The 16,646-nt window shown below is 46.5% G+C and overlaps 1 protein-coding gene and 1 pseudogene across 1 annotated transcript; one reads left to right on the top strand and one right to left on the bottom strand.

Moving 5' to 3' along the window:
- The window catches only part of LOC149327124 (alpha-tocopherol transfer protein-like), a 563,535-nt pseudogene that overhangs the window by 102,128 nt on the left and 444,761 nt on the right, over positions 1-16,646 (bottom strand).
- On the top strand, positions 10,213-14,547 carry LOC149327132 (uncharacterized). The gene is made up of 2 exons (XM_089563438.1): positions 10,213-10,406; positions 14,023-14,547. The coding sequence occupies exons 1-2, from the start codon at positions 10,230-10,232 to the stop codon at positions 14,545-14,547; spliced, it is 702 nt and encodes a 233-aa protein (XP_089419564.1). The 5' UTR covers positions 10,213-10,229.

Raw genomic sequence — 16,646 nt, 5'->3', positions numbered from 1 at the left:
TCGAACCTGTTCTCTACGGACAGTTGGCTACATCTTCAAGATGGTTATGACGGGCTTCTACAAAGTTATTTTGGAAACTTGCCACGAGTAGCTGAAGAGTTGCATGAAAACCTTTGCGCACCAGCCACAAGCCAAGACCTGCACGCCATCCTGCAGAGTATGAATGCAGCCTCTGCCCCCGGTCCAGACGGCATTCCAACAAGTTTTTATTCAAACTTTTTTTACGAGATCCAAGGAGCGCTCCTGAAGATGGTCAACGGCTTCCTCGCGGATGGGTTACGTCCATACTCTTTCCGCGAATGTCGCATCATACTCATTCCGAAAGCGGGCGGTGACCCCTCCGACCCGCAAGCATGGCGGCCCATAAGCCTCTTAAACGCAGATTACAAAATAGTCACACCTTTACTGAACACACGAATGCGGACGATCCTACCTCACCTAATCCACCGGGCTCAAACAAGCAGCTTCCCTGACCGCTCTGTGTTTGATGCATTGGCACTCACTAGAGACCTGTTCACATTTGCCAGCAGGACGGGCTTCAGCGGGTGCTTTGTTTCAGTAGACCAGGCGAAAGAATTCGATCGGGTGGAACACTCGTATCTGTTCGGAGTCCTTGAAGCCTTCGGATTCCCTCCGCAAATTGTCAGCAGGCTGCGCTTACTTTACGCAGACCTGAATGCTCGTCTCTCCGTAAACGGCCACCAGAGCGCTCCCTTCTCAGTCACCAGGGGCATAAGGCAAGGATGCCCTCTCTCCCCAACATTCTTCGTGTTATGCCTGGATCCACTCATCCGGCGCATTAACGACAGCCCATCCATACGCGGCTTCCCTCTGCCTGGCCAGGGCCAAATCAAGGTATCGGCCTACGCCGATGACGTGTCGCTTTTCCTCAAGGACGAGGATAGCTATGCCGCTTTTTCGCGGCTGTTTCTCGAGTACAGCGAGATATCTGGGGCCCTATTGAACAGGGGAAAAAGCAAGGCACTAAGGTTTGGCACCTTCACACCGAACCTTGCGGGCGAGGTGGAGTGGGTGCAGGGAGTGAAAGTCCTGGGAGTAGTATTCCTCGCCAGCGGAGAAGTAGCCCGCGAAACCTGGACTAACCTCCGCACAAACGCTGAGAAACGCCTCTCGGTGGCGTGAACTTTCCGCCTTTCAATGGCAGAGCGCTGCTATTTAGTTAAGTCCACAATCCTAGCCGCATGTTTTTTGTCGCCCGCGTCGCAAACCCACCGCGCACGTTTGCTCGCAGCCTAACCTCGGCCTGTGGCTCTTTCGTTTGGGCGGGCAAAACCGAACTTGAGTCACGAATGTTCATGCGCCTTAAATCGTACATGGGTGGGTTTGGTATACCTTGTATCCGCACCATGTGCAATGTGCTCGTTTTGCGAGGAGTACGAGATCTTGTACGCAACCCAGACTATCCCGGGAGAACACTCCTCACATACTTTCTGGGTACAGCGCGTAACGTGTTTTTTACACAACACGTGGTTGGCCCTACAGCCGAGCAGCCGCCGGCATTTTTCGTTAACGTGCGTCGCACACTGGCGTCGTTGTCTGCCAGCGTGCCCAATCTGGATGTTGAGGAAACCCCGCCCTCCAGGATGTGTGGAGCACTAACGGTAGCTGAGCTGACACGCGAACAACTCCAGAAAACGAGACGGGCACGCTGGCGCCAACTGACCTCAGCTGCGCTTCCTGCAGATGTCAGGGACTTCGGCTGGCTGCGAGGCTGGCTGGTCCTGCCCACAAGAGACCGCCTTGCGGCGTGGGGCGTGGCGCCCTCCGCCCGATGCCCGCAATGCGGTCTTTTAGAAACGTTGCGGCACGCTATGTTCGACTGTGTAGTGGCGCGCACCTTTTGGGTACTGGTGTCACGGATGTTTTTAACCCGCCTCGAAGCGCGCACTAGTTCACGCGAACTGTTTACAGATATGCTCTTGTGTGTCGGCATGTTCGTTTTGTGGCGGCAGCGTGGAGCGGCTTCCTTAAATGGGCGTCCGCAAAGAGCAATGTTTCCAATGTTACAGCGCCTCCGCACGCGCCTCTTTGAGCAAGCATGCGTGGACGCACTGTCAATGAGCGAGGATGAGTTCTTGCGCAAATGGTCGACATATTTCATCGTCCTGCGCGGCGGTCAAGTGTCGGCTTTCTTACTGCCTTACTGACGTGCTCAGTGCTGCGTTACTGCGCATGTGCTTGACTAATCAGAGCATTGAGTTCAGCAGGTTTTCATTGTATTTTTGTTCACATTAGAAAAAATAAACTTCTCTTTCTACGCCGCCGCCGAGTGATTCAGTTCTTTTGCGGGCGCAAGTCAGCCCAAATAAAGAGCTTTGTTTGCAAGACTTGTTGGTATCTTCCTGACCGCTGGACTGCCGTCACTACTACATGACATCTGGTGGAGGTGCTGGGTAGCCTTCCAGGTACCGGACAACCCTTGCAAGTCGTGACGCCAGCCCTTTGAGTTATTCGCCGGAAGACCTGACTCCAGTCTGCCACGCAGCCTCTGGAGCCTCCAGCCATGACTTACGCCGCAGCAGTGCGCCGTCCTGTACCTCGACGACGGGACCAGAGAAGCACCGAGACGATGCTTCTTTGGAAGGGGGTAATGCCACGTATCATTGTAGTGTTTGTTCGTTCACGCTCAAGGCTGCAGGAAAGGGCTGTTATCATTTTTGTTCGTCACGTGAGATCGTTACGTGAGTAGTCGTCGTCGTTGTAGGGATCGTCGTCGTCGTAGGTGTCGTCGTCTTGGGCAAGCTCATGATGGACGTTGCTACTGGTTTTCGCTTGCGGGTAGGGTCAGGCAGAATCCCGAACTCAGGTGCAACGTAACAATATACTGACTTAGTACTCCGTAGCCACCAATGTAGTCAGCGTTACATCTTTTCACAGCTGTAGCCGTAACTCCATAATTTATTAACGCCGTACCAGAGTGCCGCCATCAGCGCTGCTATGTCTCGCACGAGTTATAACTTTTCCCGACCATTGCCAATAGCAGCGATTACTTGTAAAAATACGCAACTCGTATTTGATTGCCTTTCATTGCTATTTGATTCATATTCAATTAGCTTTTCCCGTGCGCTTTTCGCATTCGCAGTTCTCAAAAAGAGTTTCTCGCCAATCCATGATATAACCTAACTGCACTTCGTCATAAGTTGAAACAGCGACATTAAGAACGAGCTTCACAACGTTCCGTTCTCTTATTGGCTTCGCTGAGGGTAAAACGCAAGCTGCTGGTATACACAACTGCTGACATACATGGACACTCAAGTTCTGCCGCCCTCAAAAGAATACGCCAGATGTCAATTCTGCCGCCCTCAAAAGAGTACGCCAGATGTTCCTTGAGCTTAAGCACGAATTGATATAGCCGAATTCGTGCTTGCACGATTCAACTTCAGCATTTTGTGTGGACAAACTACACGGGCTGCAATCTCATTTCAATCATAGTGCGATTTGCTCCTCAACATCAAAAACAGTTTTAAAACCGAAGAGGATGACCAAATTTTATCGACACAAAAGCACAAAGAGAACATGTTAACTGTTGTAAGATACCTCTACATAGGTATATGATCGTCGTATTTAGGCCAAAGGTTTGTGGACATGCAATATAACTACTGGTCTTAGATGTAATATACGCTGGTAGATTATTTATTTGCACTTCATTTCATTTGCGACATCGGTAATGAACCATACAGAAATATGTTCCGCCGGGGAACATCCTCTTAAAGAGCGAACAAGGATGATTGCGTATGTTAAGCAGCAAACTAGAAATATGACAAAGTTTGGTTTGGTTGGTTTGGTTTATTGGGGTTTAACGTCCCGAAGCAACTCAGGCTATGAGGGACGCCGTAGTGAAGGGCTCCAGAAATTTCGACCACCTGGGGTTCATTAACGTGCACTGACATCGCACAGCACACGGGCCTCTAGAATTTCGCCTTCATCGATATTCAGCCGCCGCGGCTGGGCTCGAACCCGCGTCTTTCGGGTCAGCAGCCTAGCGCCGTAACCACTGAGCCTCCGCGGCGGGTGAGAAATATGAGAACGAAAAAACAACACACGCTTACCAAAGTTTAAACAGTAACTGTAGAAATTCCAGTGTTAAAATGCATAGACCTTCTAACTTTATAAGCAAACATCTGAAGCTTGAGAAAAATCAGGAATGCAACAAAATTCATAAGCTAAACATTTTAAATTTTATACTCTCGCCGTGAGTTAAGACTAAATCAGGCACTTCCTCGCCTTCTAGCGAGTAATCGCCCAGTAATCGCGTTTACTGGTAATCGCGTTTACTGGATTGGCTCTGCGACCTGGACCACGGTCAGGAAATTATTCTCTTTCCATCTCGGCGCCAGCCGCAAGTATAAGATTTCGTCGTCTACGGTGTTGTATCTGGCATTACGCGCTTAAAGGTATGCCTAACACTTTTTGCCATCGTCATGTCCGATGATCGACGGCCACAGAGGGACGACAGAATTGAACTATATGAGCACATTGTCTTAGAAAAGCATGTGCTTCATGTGTGCATTGAAATGAAAAGCGTGTAGTTCAAGCATATGTATTCGTAATTGGTATATTTGAGCGCAGAAAAACACGTTGAAGCTTTTGTGGTCAGAACGTTTCATTAAGAAATATAGAAAGAAATTTACTGAAATTGTCGTTTTTGAAGAACATGCTGATGTTAAAAAATACGCTGTGAAAGCAAAAATCTTTTTCGGGCGCAGGTTACGGAACGCATAAAACTGATATCATGGTGGAATAATGGCACTGCAGTTCTTTTTTTCTGTACTCAACTCAAGCCATGAAAATTCTCGTTTCAATTATTACAACGATAAACGCCCGAGGTCTATGCATAAGGGACGTGCAGTTTGCATCACTGTTGTGTAAAGCGCTGGAGCAATGTGCACCACGCATAAAAAATTCAAATTGCAAAGCAGCCCACAGTTTACGGTGAAGTGCTCGTGCTCATGTTCTTTGCAAGTTTATGTGGTTGCACTGCCTCTAAGCTAGAAGCGGAGACTGGGTGTAATTTTCACGCAGGGAGGTGCAGTGCGTGTAGCTTTACACAATACTAACGCACTCTTTACTATGCACTATAAAGCGCGTGCTGACAGTAATTTTTTATAATCTCGAACCCAATGCGGCAAAAGTTACATGCTGCTCAATCTGTTTTAACTAATGATATTGAATTTCTTGCAGGCATCAGTAAAAGGCAACTAGATTCATTAAAATCTAAACAGTGCGTAACTGTTTAAAGCAGCATTTCGGAAATGAGCTGACCAAAGGAAGAGCTTTAGAAGATGATGAAAAAGCGGGACAACTTGATCACGGATGCCTTTTTGACTGTTGGACCTGTTTAATTAAAGCAGCAACAAAGCCTTATTAAATAGTTTGAATCCTTCATGTAGATAATTTGTTGAGGGGGCCACTTCGCCCAGAAAGGTAAGCGTCATGAGGGAGCTGGACAGAGAACACTAGGCAGGACTCGTAAAAAAAGGAAAATTTGAACCGGAAGAAAGGACACATTACAGAAGTTCTGAAGTATGGTGCAAGACTGTTGTGAGCAGTCCTGAATATTCCAGTACGCCTTAATAAATCGGAGATTTTTTATACAGAAATTAGATTCTAAACTATGAGTTGACTGTAGCATTGTTCACAGCAATAAGTGAAAGATGCGAATGTTTTCTCCACGCTAATGCGTACGTGTTATCGTGGAATACGGCTGTGAGTCGCAAAATCAACACCATTTAAACGCATCATAACCTTGCATTCTTTCCTGCCGTTCATCTAAGACCGTTAATACTGTTAATACTCGATGAAGCAAAGACATCCGAACCTGATCAGTGTTGTATTTCTACAATTAAGAGCAATGTTTTTCTGTTTTTTTTTGCTGTTTCATATGAGCTACCTTTATGAGCCATGAGCTTAGGTTTTTAGTGCATCTGCCTGCTCGCATAACACGAATCTGTAAGCATTCCTGATACAGAATGACCAGACTCAAGTACGTGACAGGGAATTTTTGATGAAAACTGAGTGAAATTCGTTTCATGACACCGAAAGTGGAGCGGATCACGTAAATATTTATTAGTTCCACACCACTACGAACTGAGGAGACTGTCAAACGGCTGTCAATATGATCTTTGGAAAACAAAAACAGCGCTCATTGATTTGCGAAGGTTTTCCAGGTGCTCGCATGAGCAAATGAAATATGCGATTTCGCCACCATGAAAGTGGCCCTCATTTTGTCTGTTATTTTACTTTTTCTAGGTAGCCTAGAATGTCTCTAACATAGGTTGTACACGAGGTATTCGGAGGTAATACTTTAAATATTATTAAATGAGTACTCAGTAAAACCAACCATTCATTTTCATAGCTGGTCGCATCGACCCAACACACAGATGACACAGTTACTTTCAATGAGCACTTCTCACTCGCTCTAACAATGCGCTCTAACGAATGCGCACTCTGGGGCGAAAACAGGCAAATAACTGCTATTGAGAGAAACCAACGCAGAAAAAAATTCTTCGATGCCGTAGTTAGGGCCCCACGCTCAATCTGAAGCCATTCGAGCTAACAAACAGTTTGTCAAAATACAGATTTGCGAACACCTGGTTTCTTTTTCAGAGGCCGCGATCAGCAATAAAAAACAACAACAACAACAGATAGTTGCAGTAAGCAGAGAAGGGAGAAAGAAATGAAGATATAAACGCCAATCAGAAGAGGAGTAGAAGTAATGCACCTGGCTTTGCCTGGAATGTTTTTTAACAGGAGAGCAGAGGTGAAATATTTGAGATGGCATAGCAGATAAAATTTACAGACAAACGCAGCCGCAAAAAAATTGAGCCGGTCAGGACTGCTACTCAAAACTGCCCATCATAGCTGCGAAGCTTATTACGCTTGATAAATTGTGCCCCAGAGCCTGGCAGGCCGTGTGCGACGCGATCCGGCGTTTGCTTTTGTTTTCGAGGTATTTACGCCGAGCAAAAAAAAAAGAAGAATAAAGAGAAATTAATTGTTTGCATTCCTTTTAAAATAGGTTGCTATCTGATGAAAAAAATGGCTGAGGCTTAGCTAAGGTTAAGCCTAGTCAGATGCGAAGCATATTGATGGCTAGGCTTGGTAATACATGGCTTTCCTTGGTTGAATACTTGAATACAACCACTAGAAGCCTTCGTCGTGGGGGAAGACAACGGCATGGCTACAGCGGAACGACGACTAACACCGAGACGCGCGTTGGGTGAGCGCCTGGATTGCCACGGAAGCCGCGTCCGCCTGTCCGGTGGAGCGAGCGTTTCACCAACACCGAGTGTGAACACGCGTTCGAAATGCGCGGAAATGCCGCTCGAGGACATTCCGGCGTCTGTGCGATGGCATCGTTCTCCCTCTCCCAGCGCGTGACGGCGATCTGTCGTGACGTCATCGTGTCACGTGGTGTGGCATCATCGTGTCGCGTAATTTGGAGGCGCACAACCACAGCGACGGCGCGAGGTGGGCCCCCGTTTCTCCACTGTCGTGACGTCATCGTGTCACGTGGTGTGACGTCATGTATCACGTGATTTGGAGGCGCACAACCACAGCGATGGCGGGAGGTGGGCCCCCATTTCTCCACTGTCGTTACGTCGTCGTGTCACGTGGTGTGACGTCATGTATCACGTGATTTGGGGGCGCACAACCACAGTGACGGCGCGAGGTGGGCCCCCGTTTCTCTACTGTCGTGACGTCATCGTGTCACGTGGTGTGACGTCATGTATCACGTGATTTGGAGGCGCATAACCACTTTGAAGGGCTGAAGTGGTAGCTAAAGTAGTATGCTTCGCATAAAAATTGAATGGGGGGGGGTGGGGGGTGGCACTCAAGTTTTCTTAGATGTACGTACAAACTTGGTCAGGCCATGACATGTTTAACGAAAACGTTTAACAATCGCCGCGTACGATGCCGCGTCTACGCCGGCCCGTGCAGAAAAAAAATGAAAATTGGTTTTGAGGGAAGGAAACGGCGCAGTAACGGTCTCGTGTATCTCGGTAGACACCCGAAACAGGACATCCATAAGGAAGGGAGAAAGGAGAAAGGGAAAGAAGTGCTGTAGTGGAGGACTCCGAAAAAAATACAACCACCTTTCGGCTCCACTGAAACGGGCCGCCGTGGTCGGGTTCGAACCCGGGTACTCTGGCTCAGTAGCCGAACGCCCCCAACCACTGTGCCACCTCTGCGGGTTCCCGTGCACTAGCATGGCAACTTTTCGGACCGATATGACCTTGTCCTGATCGCTAAATTCGGTAAATTCATCGAGAAGAGCGCAACCATTCCCAGTGTTCGGAAATAGCTGCCCATTTCACTCCTTAATAACCTCGTTTACACGACATTCCACCTATAAACCAATTGAAAGACAGCTTTCCTTCTAACTACTAGCGCAAACGGTGTGCTTAAGCTAAGTGGGAAGCATCACCAGCCCGGACAAGTGATACTGCGATCTTCCGAGTTTTCCGCATTAGGCTACGCATTGTGACGGACGGACGGACGGACGGACGGACGGAGGGACGGAGGGACGGATGGACGGATGGACGGACGGACGGACGGATGTATGTATGTATGTATGTATGTATGTATGTATGTATGTATGTATGTATGTATGTATGTATGTATGTATGCATGCATGCATGCATGGATGCATGCATGTATGTATGTATGTATGTATGTATGTATGTATGTATGTATGTATGTATGTATGTATGTATGTATGTATGTATGTATGTATGTATGTATGTATGTATGTATGTATGTATGTATGTATGTATGTATGTATGTATGTGTGTGTGTGTGTGTATGTATGTATGTATGTATGTATGTATGTATGTATGTATGTATGTATGTATGTATGTATGTATGTATGTATGTATGTATGTATGTATGTATGTATGTATGTATGTATGTATGTATGTATGTATGTATGTATGCATGTATGTATGTATGTATGTATGTATGTATGTATGTTAAAAGGATGGGTGAATAGTCCGGAAAGCAACAGCCTCTTCTCCCGCAGTACCATTGTACTAGCTACTTCCTTGTCCATGCTGATAATTTTAAGTGTTTTCGCTGAGGAGTGCCCCCTTTGAGACGGGGTGGTGACAATTGCCATCATGCTCAGCTTTTCTTTATTTTTGTTAAACTTTGTTGTTAATTCTCATTATTATTCGCCATCTTCTTTCACTACGGTTATCTACACTTCTAACCTTATGTCACATCTGTGCTTTTCAGCCACCAATCCTCCAGTCGCTTATTGTTAACTTCTACTGCAGATTTATTTACATGGCCATTGTTATCTTTAAACCCTAGGGCCTGAGGAAGACTTACAGTGCCTGAATCGGCATCCGGATGGATACCATCACATTTGAGTATGAGGTGTTTAATTTTTCCCACAGATTTATTACACCCTGCACGTGTGTGATCATCTTCTTTCAATTTTTTTTGTAGCTGAGCGTTTTAAGACACGCTGACCTAGCTTTAAAGCTTCTTTTCCGCCGCTGTGAGTCAACGCTCTTACTGCATAAGTATTTAAATACCTTAGCTGCCCACCTGTTATCGTCCAATTTCCTCAGGAGTTCTTCATAGAGCATTTTACTCGTAGCTTCCCGTGCTTCGAACGATGCCCAGTGCATGTTCCCTTGTACTGCCTCGTTCGTGGTTTTGCTGCGGCCAGCTAGTGCTAATCTTCCAACAGCTCTCGGACTTACGTTTAATCTCGACTGAACTTCTGCCCTTTAAATGAGCGCCATCTCACGGATGAAGGAATAATAAGTGTTCCTTCACCCATATTCTTCTTAGAATTATATGACATGTGGTTGTTGTTATTGTTAGCGTTTGAAATGATGGCACGTACCCACACTGGGGGATCGGCCAAGAATCGAGAGGTGGAGGTTGCTATTCACCTGTACATACTAAAGGCAAAACAAAGAGAAACACCGGGGGATTCTACCACCACAATGAGGGCAGAGACTTATCTCTTATCTCCGAATTTTTTTATACTCAGCACATCAAATTTATGTACTGCGTATAATTGTCTTTTTATTGGTGTTATATGAGTCCATTTTTCCAACCGCGCTGGAATAATGTCCCATGGGAGATTCTGGATATATGCATGAGTGAATAAAGGAAAATAAAAATTGCACCGTGCAGCCCGGGCAGCCCGTAGGTGTCCAGCGAAGAGGAAGAAGAAGAAAGACACCAGGATGACTGCAGCGTCGGCCGCTCCGCTCACCGCTGCGACCGACTTCGGCGCCGACCCTCAACGCGGGCCGACTGCGGTGGGCACCGTCGTGCCTCCTGGGCAAGTCGCTCCCGCCAAGGTATACGAAGACGACGAGGACGAGGTAGAGGATCTCTTCCGACCCCAGGCCGCCCGACAGGTCAGTCTTGTTCGCTTCCTTTCGGGCTGGGGCACCGCTCAAGAGCTGGCATCTCCCTCGCATAGCACAGTGAAAAGAATGTGTACCAAATGGAGCTTCAAATCGCCGCATTTTAAAACGTTTCATGGAGTTTTCATTTTGATTCATTCACTGCAGTTTGTTCGATACTCCCGCTGGCGCAGGCCCTGAGCGATGACGTCACACTGGTCGTGGTAGAAACCCGTCAATGATTCCCCTTGTATCACCTACGCACACTATATATGTCTCGCGAATAAAGTTCGCCGTGGTAGTGGGACGCATTCAAGGACCATAGTCCCTGCCGCATGGCTGGACTGGATGTGGCGGCGGCAAGGTACATAGCGGCGTCGCCGCATCCAGATCCAGCTGTGCCTGTGATGGCTTGTTGGTTTGGCCACCTCCTGTTGCTATATTCGGCGATCACATCACGACCAAAGAATAGTTTACAGAAAACGAAGGCAGGTTGCGCTTGTTCATGCTTTATCCACTTTATAAGAATTCAAAGGAAGTTAAAACGTATCGCCACTAACATGCCACCCCAACAAACCGAACAAAACTTGTCCACAAAATACAATAAAGGCTGTGTAACATCTCCTTATACCGCAGAGGTTACCAGCTATTAGTGAGCAGCGTTTGGCCATTCAATGGGCATTTCGCCGCCTGTGTATACCCTTTTCACTTTCAAAGCTAATCGGAAATATTCAGCTTCTGATCCAGTCTTACCATGGTTCGGGGATCATAACCAATGTTCTGCCCTGTGGTCCTCGCAGTCATCGCTTAACTTTATCTACCCATCATTGCTACAACCAACACCAGCTGCTGTGTTTATGTTCAATACCGGAAAAGGACAGCGTGTGTCTACCTATACGTGTGTCCTTCACGGCGGGACGTCAGGAAAATGCACTGGCGCACACGTCAGTAGAGCAGTTATATTGTGGTTGAAACAGGTGCTGCATGCCCGTGCATACCGCAACTACTGCGTAGACTGCGCGGCTGCATTCTACAGCTGAATCACTGTTGGAGGTGCTGACTACGGCGAAAATGAACACGGATGGGTTTCATGCATATAAATTCCGCTAGAGGCAATGTGTCGTGGTAGTAAAGCGCAAAATTTGCGCCTCGACTCTGGCTGCGACTAACTGCACGCGGCATATATTTCTTAGTGGGGAAGATGTTACTCTCATTTGCGGTGCACCAGCATACATTGCTTAAAACAGTTAAAAATGGCTTTAACTTGGTGCGTTATCATCGCTCGTGGTAGTTTCCATGTGCACCGGCGCACCTGCTTCCTCACTGCGACTCAAGAATGCTTTATTTTGTGTCTAGAATTGGATGCTTTAACGTGTGTGGAGGCCGAATGCACTATATTTAACCTTTATTTGGCCCTATTTCATACGCTTATGATTGCTGCGGGTAAAGTCAGGTCAGAAAAATTTATAAATCTTTCATGATGTCGTTTCTTGGTTGGAGTAGGGTACTCTGAAGTGTGTCAGAAGCAACGCAATCAAGTTTAGCTATTTTGATTGAATTGTTTTATAAAGCACTGCTTGACAGCGAATTTCTTTGCAAGGAGACAGCTGATGGTTGGCGGTGCCTAAGTTGCAGCACGCTTTTGTCTTCGTGTTTTGCCACTGCACGACAGAAGCGGAAGAGGAATGCAACACAGCACGCGGAATCATATGCGAGCGCGTGTAGCCGCATCAACGATACGTCGTTTGCTGGGTAGTGGCGTATTTAAAACAACTTCGCTAAACAGCAACCGACTGGCTAAGAGGGCAAACTGTCGGTCAAAACACTAGACATAGATGTGATGGATAAAGGCGATTATATGCAGCGTTAGCTGGCCACGCATTGCGCGGCAGTTTCTTCAACAGACGGCGACCACACATCTGCACGGCCGAGACGATGCTAGCAAATTCTAACTATTGCCCCGCAGTTAGGTACAGCTGGCTAGTGCAAAGTGTGAAACAGTTTTGATTTTATTTAGTGGCCAGTGCAGTAATAAACGGCCGCAACGCTTTCTGATTGCCACTAATCACTTAAAATATATATGTATAGCGCCGATATTTTTGGAGGAATACGCTATGCTTGATGAGCTCAAGCCCATGAACATCGAATCAAATGACGTATTTAGATGCAAGCTCCAAAAGGCCTTGCAATTGGAAAAAAAAACTAAGTGCACACTTACAAGCGTCGTAAATCCAGTATGACCGAATCAAAAGAAAGCTTGTGAAAAAAAACTGCAAACTGATTTTTTTCAGGAAAGAAAATGGCGCAATAATCTTCTCACATCAAGTTGCGTACCCGAACCGCGCTGTAAAAAAAAAGAGAGAAAGGTGGCAGTGAAATAAGAGCTTTTTGAGAGATAGCTTAGACCTCACACGCTATAGCATTTGGGCTTTTAAGCTTTCAGGTACAACGCGTATTCGTGAATTTGTGGTTAGTAGTAGGGCAGCTCTTACTTCATGCACAAGGTGTCATTTTCCGTGGCGTTATCTGTCATCTCACTGAAAAACACTCGTAAAGTAGCAGGCTTATGCACGAACGTAAGATCTTACTAGGCAATGACTGCTGCCAAAACAAATGAGGCAGTTTCTAGGGATGCAACAATCTCCTTTTAAAGAATTTTCTTCAGGGAGCATACAAATACGAAACTTCATGTAATACAATATGTGTGAACTTTAAACCTACATTTGTCGATAAATAAAGGATTTGTGGGATGTTGGCAACAGTAGCCAAAGACCGGACTATCAACTTTCCTGGCTCAGCAGTTATTTATTTGTCTCAAAGGCGCGCCAAGAGGTGGGCTGATATATATGCATTAGTTCATCGACAGATGCTTTGAAGCAGTCAGGGGTAGTAGAGCATGCAGTGTATTTCCCTTGGCAAAATGTTCCACTCTCTGGCAGTCTGGCTGAATGATGATTTTGAGATGGGCAGAGGTGGATGCTGGAAAAGGATGCACGGCTTTCCGGTGGCTAATACAGCGTGAATTAATGTGGGCTGGAGTAATGGCGGAAATGCTCAGAGGTGATTAGTACAATTTATGATAACAGCAAAGTCAAATTATTTTCCGGTGCAATTCAAGGCAGGGAAGGTTATCTCGAGGTTTTGTTAATGTACCGCCGGGGTGGGAAGATTAATCTGAATATATGAATTGCACCGCGCGATTCCGCACGGATTCCAGGGCTTTGGTAAGGTTTACTTGATGAGGGTCCCAGATGGCAGATCTATATTGAAATTTCTGCCTAACTAAAGTTAAATGGCCGGTGATTTTGACTGAGGGCGGAGTAAACCGAGTGTTTTAGGTAGCCAAGGACATGGTTAGACGCATTAGTTATGTGGGAAGAACTCAGGATAGTGTGTGTGTTACCGCACCAGCACATATGCTGTGATTTGATGGATGATACGACTGATGACGATAGAATGAGACATTGACCAGTTAGAACACCAATTTTCACTGATTGCTAGATCATTCTGCAGATGAAAAAGGCACACTTCCGCGAAGACTAAGATCTCATTATTCTAAGATACAGTCACGACATGCCACTTTTATCGACTTATGCAAGATGAATATCTCGGGATGGTAATACCGCAGGGTCGTGCAGTGCCATACCCACTGCTGATCCTGACCTTCGTATTCCTGGCCCTCCTTGGAACTACGGCGGTGATCTTCTACAAGTTCAACAGAACGCTAGAATACACGACAGCACCGCCGAAACTGACCCCCGGGAACCCTCAAGGACCTAAGGGAGGACCAACGACACCACCTTCGGAGGATTCGGAGGCTCCAGAAATTCCGGATCCTGCACCGCCTCCGGATCCCCCGGCACCTCCGGCTACTCCGGCGCCTCCAGCACCTCCGGAGCCTCCAGCACCTCCGGGTCCTCCTGCACCTCCTGCACCTCCGGTTCCTACGGCGCCTCCGGCGCCTCCAGTGCCGCCGGGACCTCAACCTCCCGCGCCTCCGGATCCTACAGTTCACGGCAACATCAGCAGAGCACTTGTGACGGACGCTGCAGACGAATATGTCGCCTCTGACGTCGATAGTGGAGAAAACGACAAGAAGAGCATTATAGCACCATCCGCAGGACCTGATGACGACGAATATCAGAGCCGCTGAAACAATCACTGGCCTATGCTGTGACTACTTGTGATGTCTCGTTCTGAAATTTCCATCTCCAAGCGAACCCCGATCATTACAATTAGTGTTACTATAATACAGCACCATGGATGCCTAGAAGTAGAAGAGGTTTCATTACTTTCAATTCGTCATTCTATCTCTCACGATTTTATTTGCAGGAATAGTAAAAACGCGTCAATATTAAGTACTCAGTTCCGCGAAAAACCCAGCGCCGGCGCTGGCGTGCTATAAAACTCCGCATTTATCGAAAAGGTAAGGACGTCACACCTGGAGGGCAAGATTTTGATTGTGATTAAAACATGACATAAATTGTAGGTACGAGGTGGCAACATTACTAAAACGCAATTATGAGATGTAGAATGTCAAGTAAATTAATGTCAATGAAAAGAAAATTGGGGTCACATGGGAACTGAACTCGTGCTTCTTGGATTTTGTCAGACGCACTGCACATGCTCTATACAGGCATTATCATTCGGCTTAGCTAAATTGAGGCCATAAGTGTCTTCTCCGGAATCTCATTGAAGCATTTTTTTATCAGCTAACCAGGGTGGAATCGGATGTATTCTTAATAAACTCACGTGAACATAATTTATCTTTGCTGAAGTTCTCTATATGACAGTAGGATGAACTTGGTTATCAGCTCTTTTATACGCTCTTCACATGTTGCTTTATCTTTTTTCATAAGTACGAACCTAACAACAAGAGTGGGAAGATATTGGCCATCGCCGGCCGCCAACACCGCCAAGTTTTTCCCATGTCTGGTCAATAATGTGGGGTAGCCAATGATGAATTTGACACCGGCTTTACATTTGCCATTCTTGGGCTGCCAACGACGGCCCGACCTCAGATGGTACCATCGACGGCAGCGCATCATGTTTGGATGTTTTATTACCAAATGCTGAACAGACTCCATCATCGCAAGCTTAAAGTTTCATGGCGTCGTCAGAATTGTTCACTGAGGTAAAATCTACCAGGACCCAGCCAGGACGCCGCCTGGACCATGTCGGTGGGCCCTGGAGTGATGCGGATTCGGCTGCTCATGGGAGAAAAGCCCGATTAATTTACCTTAGGGACACGAGCTTGAGACACGTTTTGATGTGAGAGCGCTAGGGTTGTGTAGGGTTGATTTTACCTTCACTTTTGCTTTTTTTTCTTTCCTTCTCTTTTTTTTCGCAATTGTCCTTTAACCTAATGTGGAGTAGCATACCTAGGTTAACTACTGGGCATACCTCTCCTGCAATCATGAAAATCTCTTCGTCTATTTCTCTAACAGGGTGCCGCCATAGTGGCTCGATCCTACACTCGGGTGTGACTAATCCTCTTGCTGCCGCCTGTGCCACAGTGGCACTTACATGGCATCCAATAACACAGCGTAGTGATCAGCTCTGAGCGTTTATTGTGAAAACAGCGGCAATACTTAGAAGCTGATGCTGGTCGTATCTGCCGTCTCTGTCATGTGCATAGGGGCATCTCAAAGAGCTCCTTTTTTCTCTTATGAAGTCTCAGAAATCACTTGAAAGAGCTTGTACAGTGCTGAGGATGCGCCTCTGGTTGCCATTATATGTGCAGCACCCATAAACCTGTTCGATATCTGGTCTGGCCCCTGGCGTGACGCCTGCTTCAGGTAGAGAACCTTAAGAAGCATGAAAGTTCTAAAAGCAGGAAAGAAACCTCAGATGAACCAAAAGACTATTAAAAAATAACTCAAACTCAGCATGTTTGCTGAGCATTTCTGCAGCAGCCGGGAGGGCTGTTAAAGATTTTGTTACATGTTAGAAAGATGCTCGCATGCCATGCTCTTCCGGCTGTTGCTAGACATTGTGATTGACTAATGGGTCAGTATAATGGTATTTTCAGATGTTATATCATGATTTCAAAATGGACCTGAAGTTTCAAAAATATTACGCTTAAGACATGAAACTAGTTTAAACGGCCACTTAGCTGTTACATCTTTCGAATCCACCAGGACAGTAAATGAACGATGGTGAACGCAAAATATTTCTTGTTCGTTAATGTGAACATCGATGGGCGCTGTAATGAGAGAGCGACATAAGAGAGGTAGCTCATGTTTTAATGCA

The sequence above is a fragment of the Amblyomma mixtum genome, chromosome 10 (genome assembly GCF_055824585.1).
Source record: "Amblyomma mixtum isolate Tamu chromosome 10, ASM5582458v1, whole genome shotgun sequence".
NCBI lineage: Eukaryota > Metazoa > Arthropoda > Arachnida > Ixodida > Ixodidae > Amblyomma > Amblyomma mixtum.
The sequence above is the reverse complement of the archived record's forward strand: the minus strand, read 5'-3'. Positions and strand labels throughout refer to the sequence as shown.

Excerpts from the sequence above, each read along its gene's own strand:
- LOC149327132 (XM_089563438.1), top strand. The coding sequence starts at position 10,230 with ATGACTGCAGCGTCGGCCGCTCCGCTCACCGCTGCGACCGACTTCGGC. Across the intron at positions 10,407-14,022 it reads GACCCCAGGCCGCCCGACAG|GGTCGTGCAGTGCCATACCC; the intron begins GTCAGTCTTGTT and ends GTAATACCGCAG.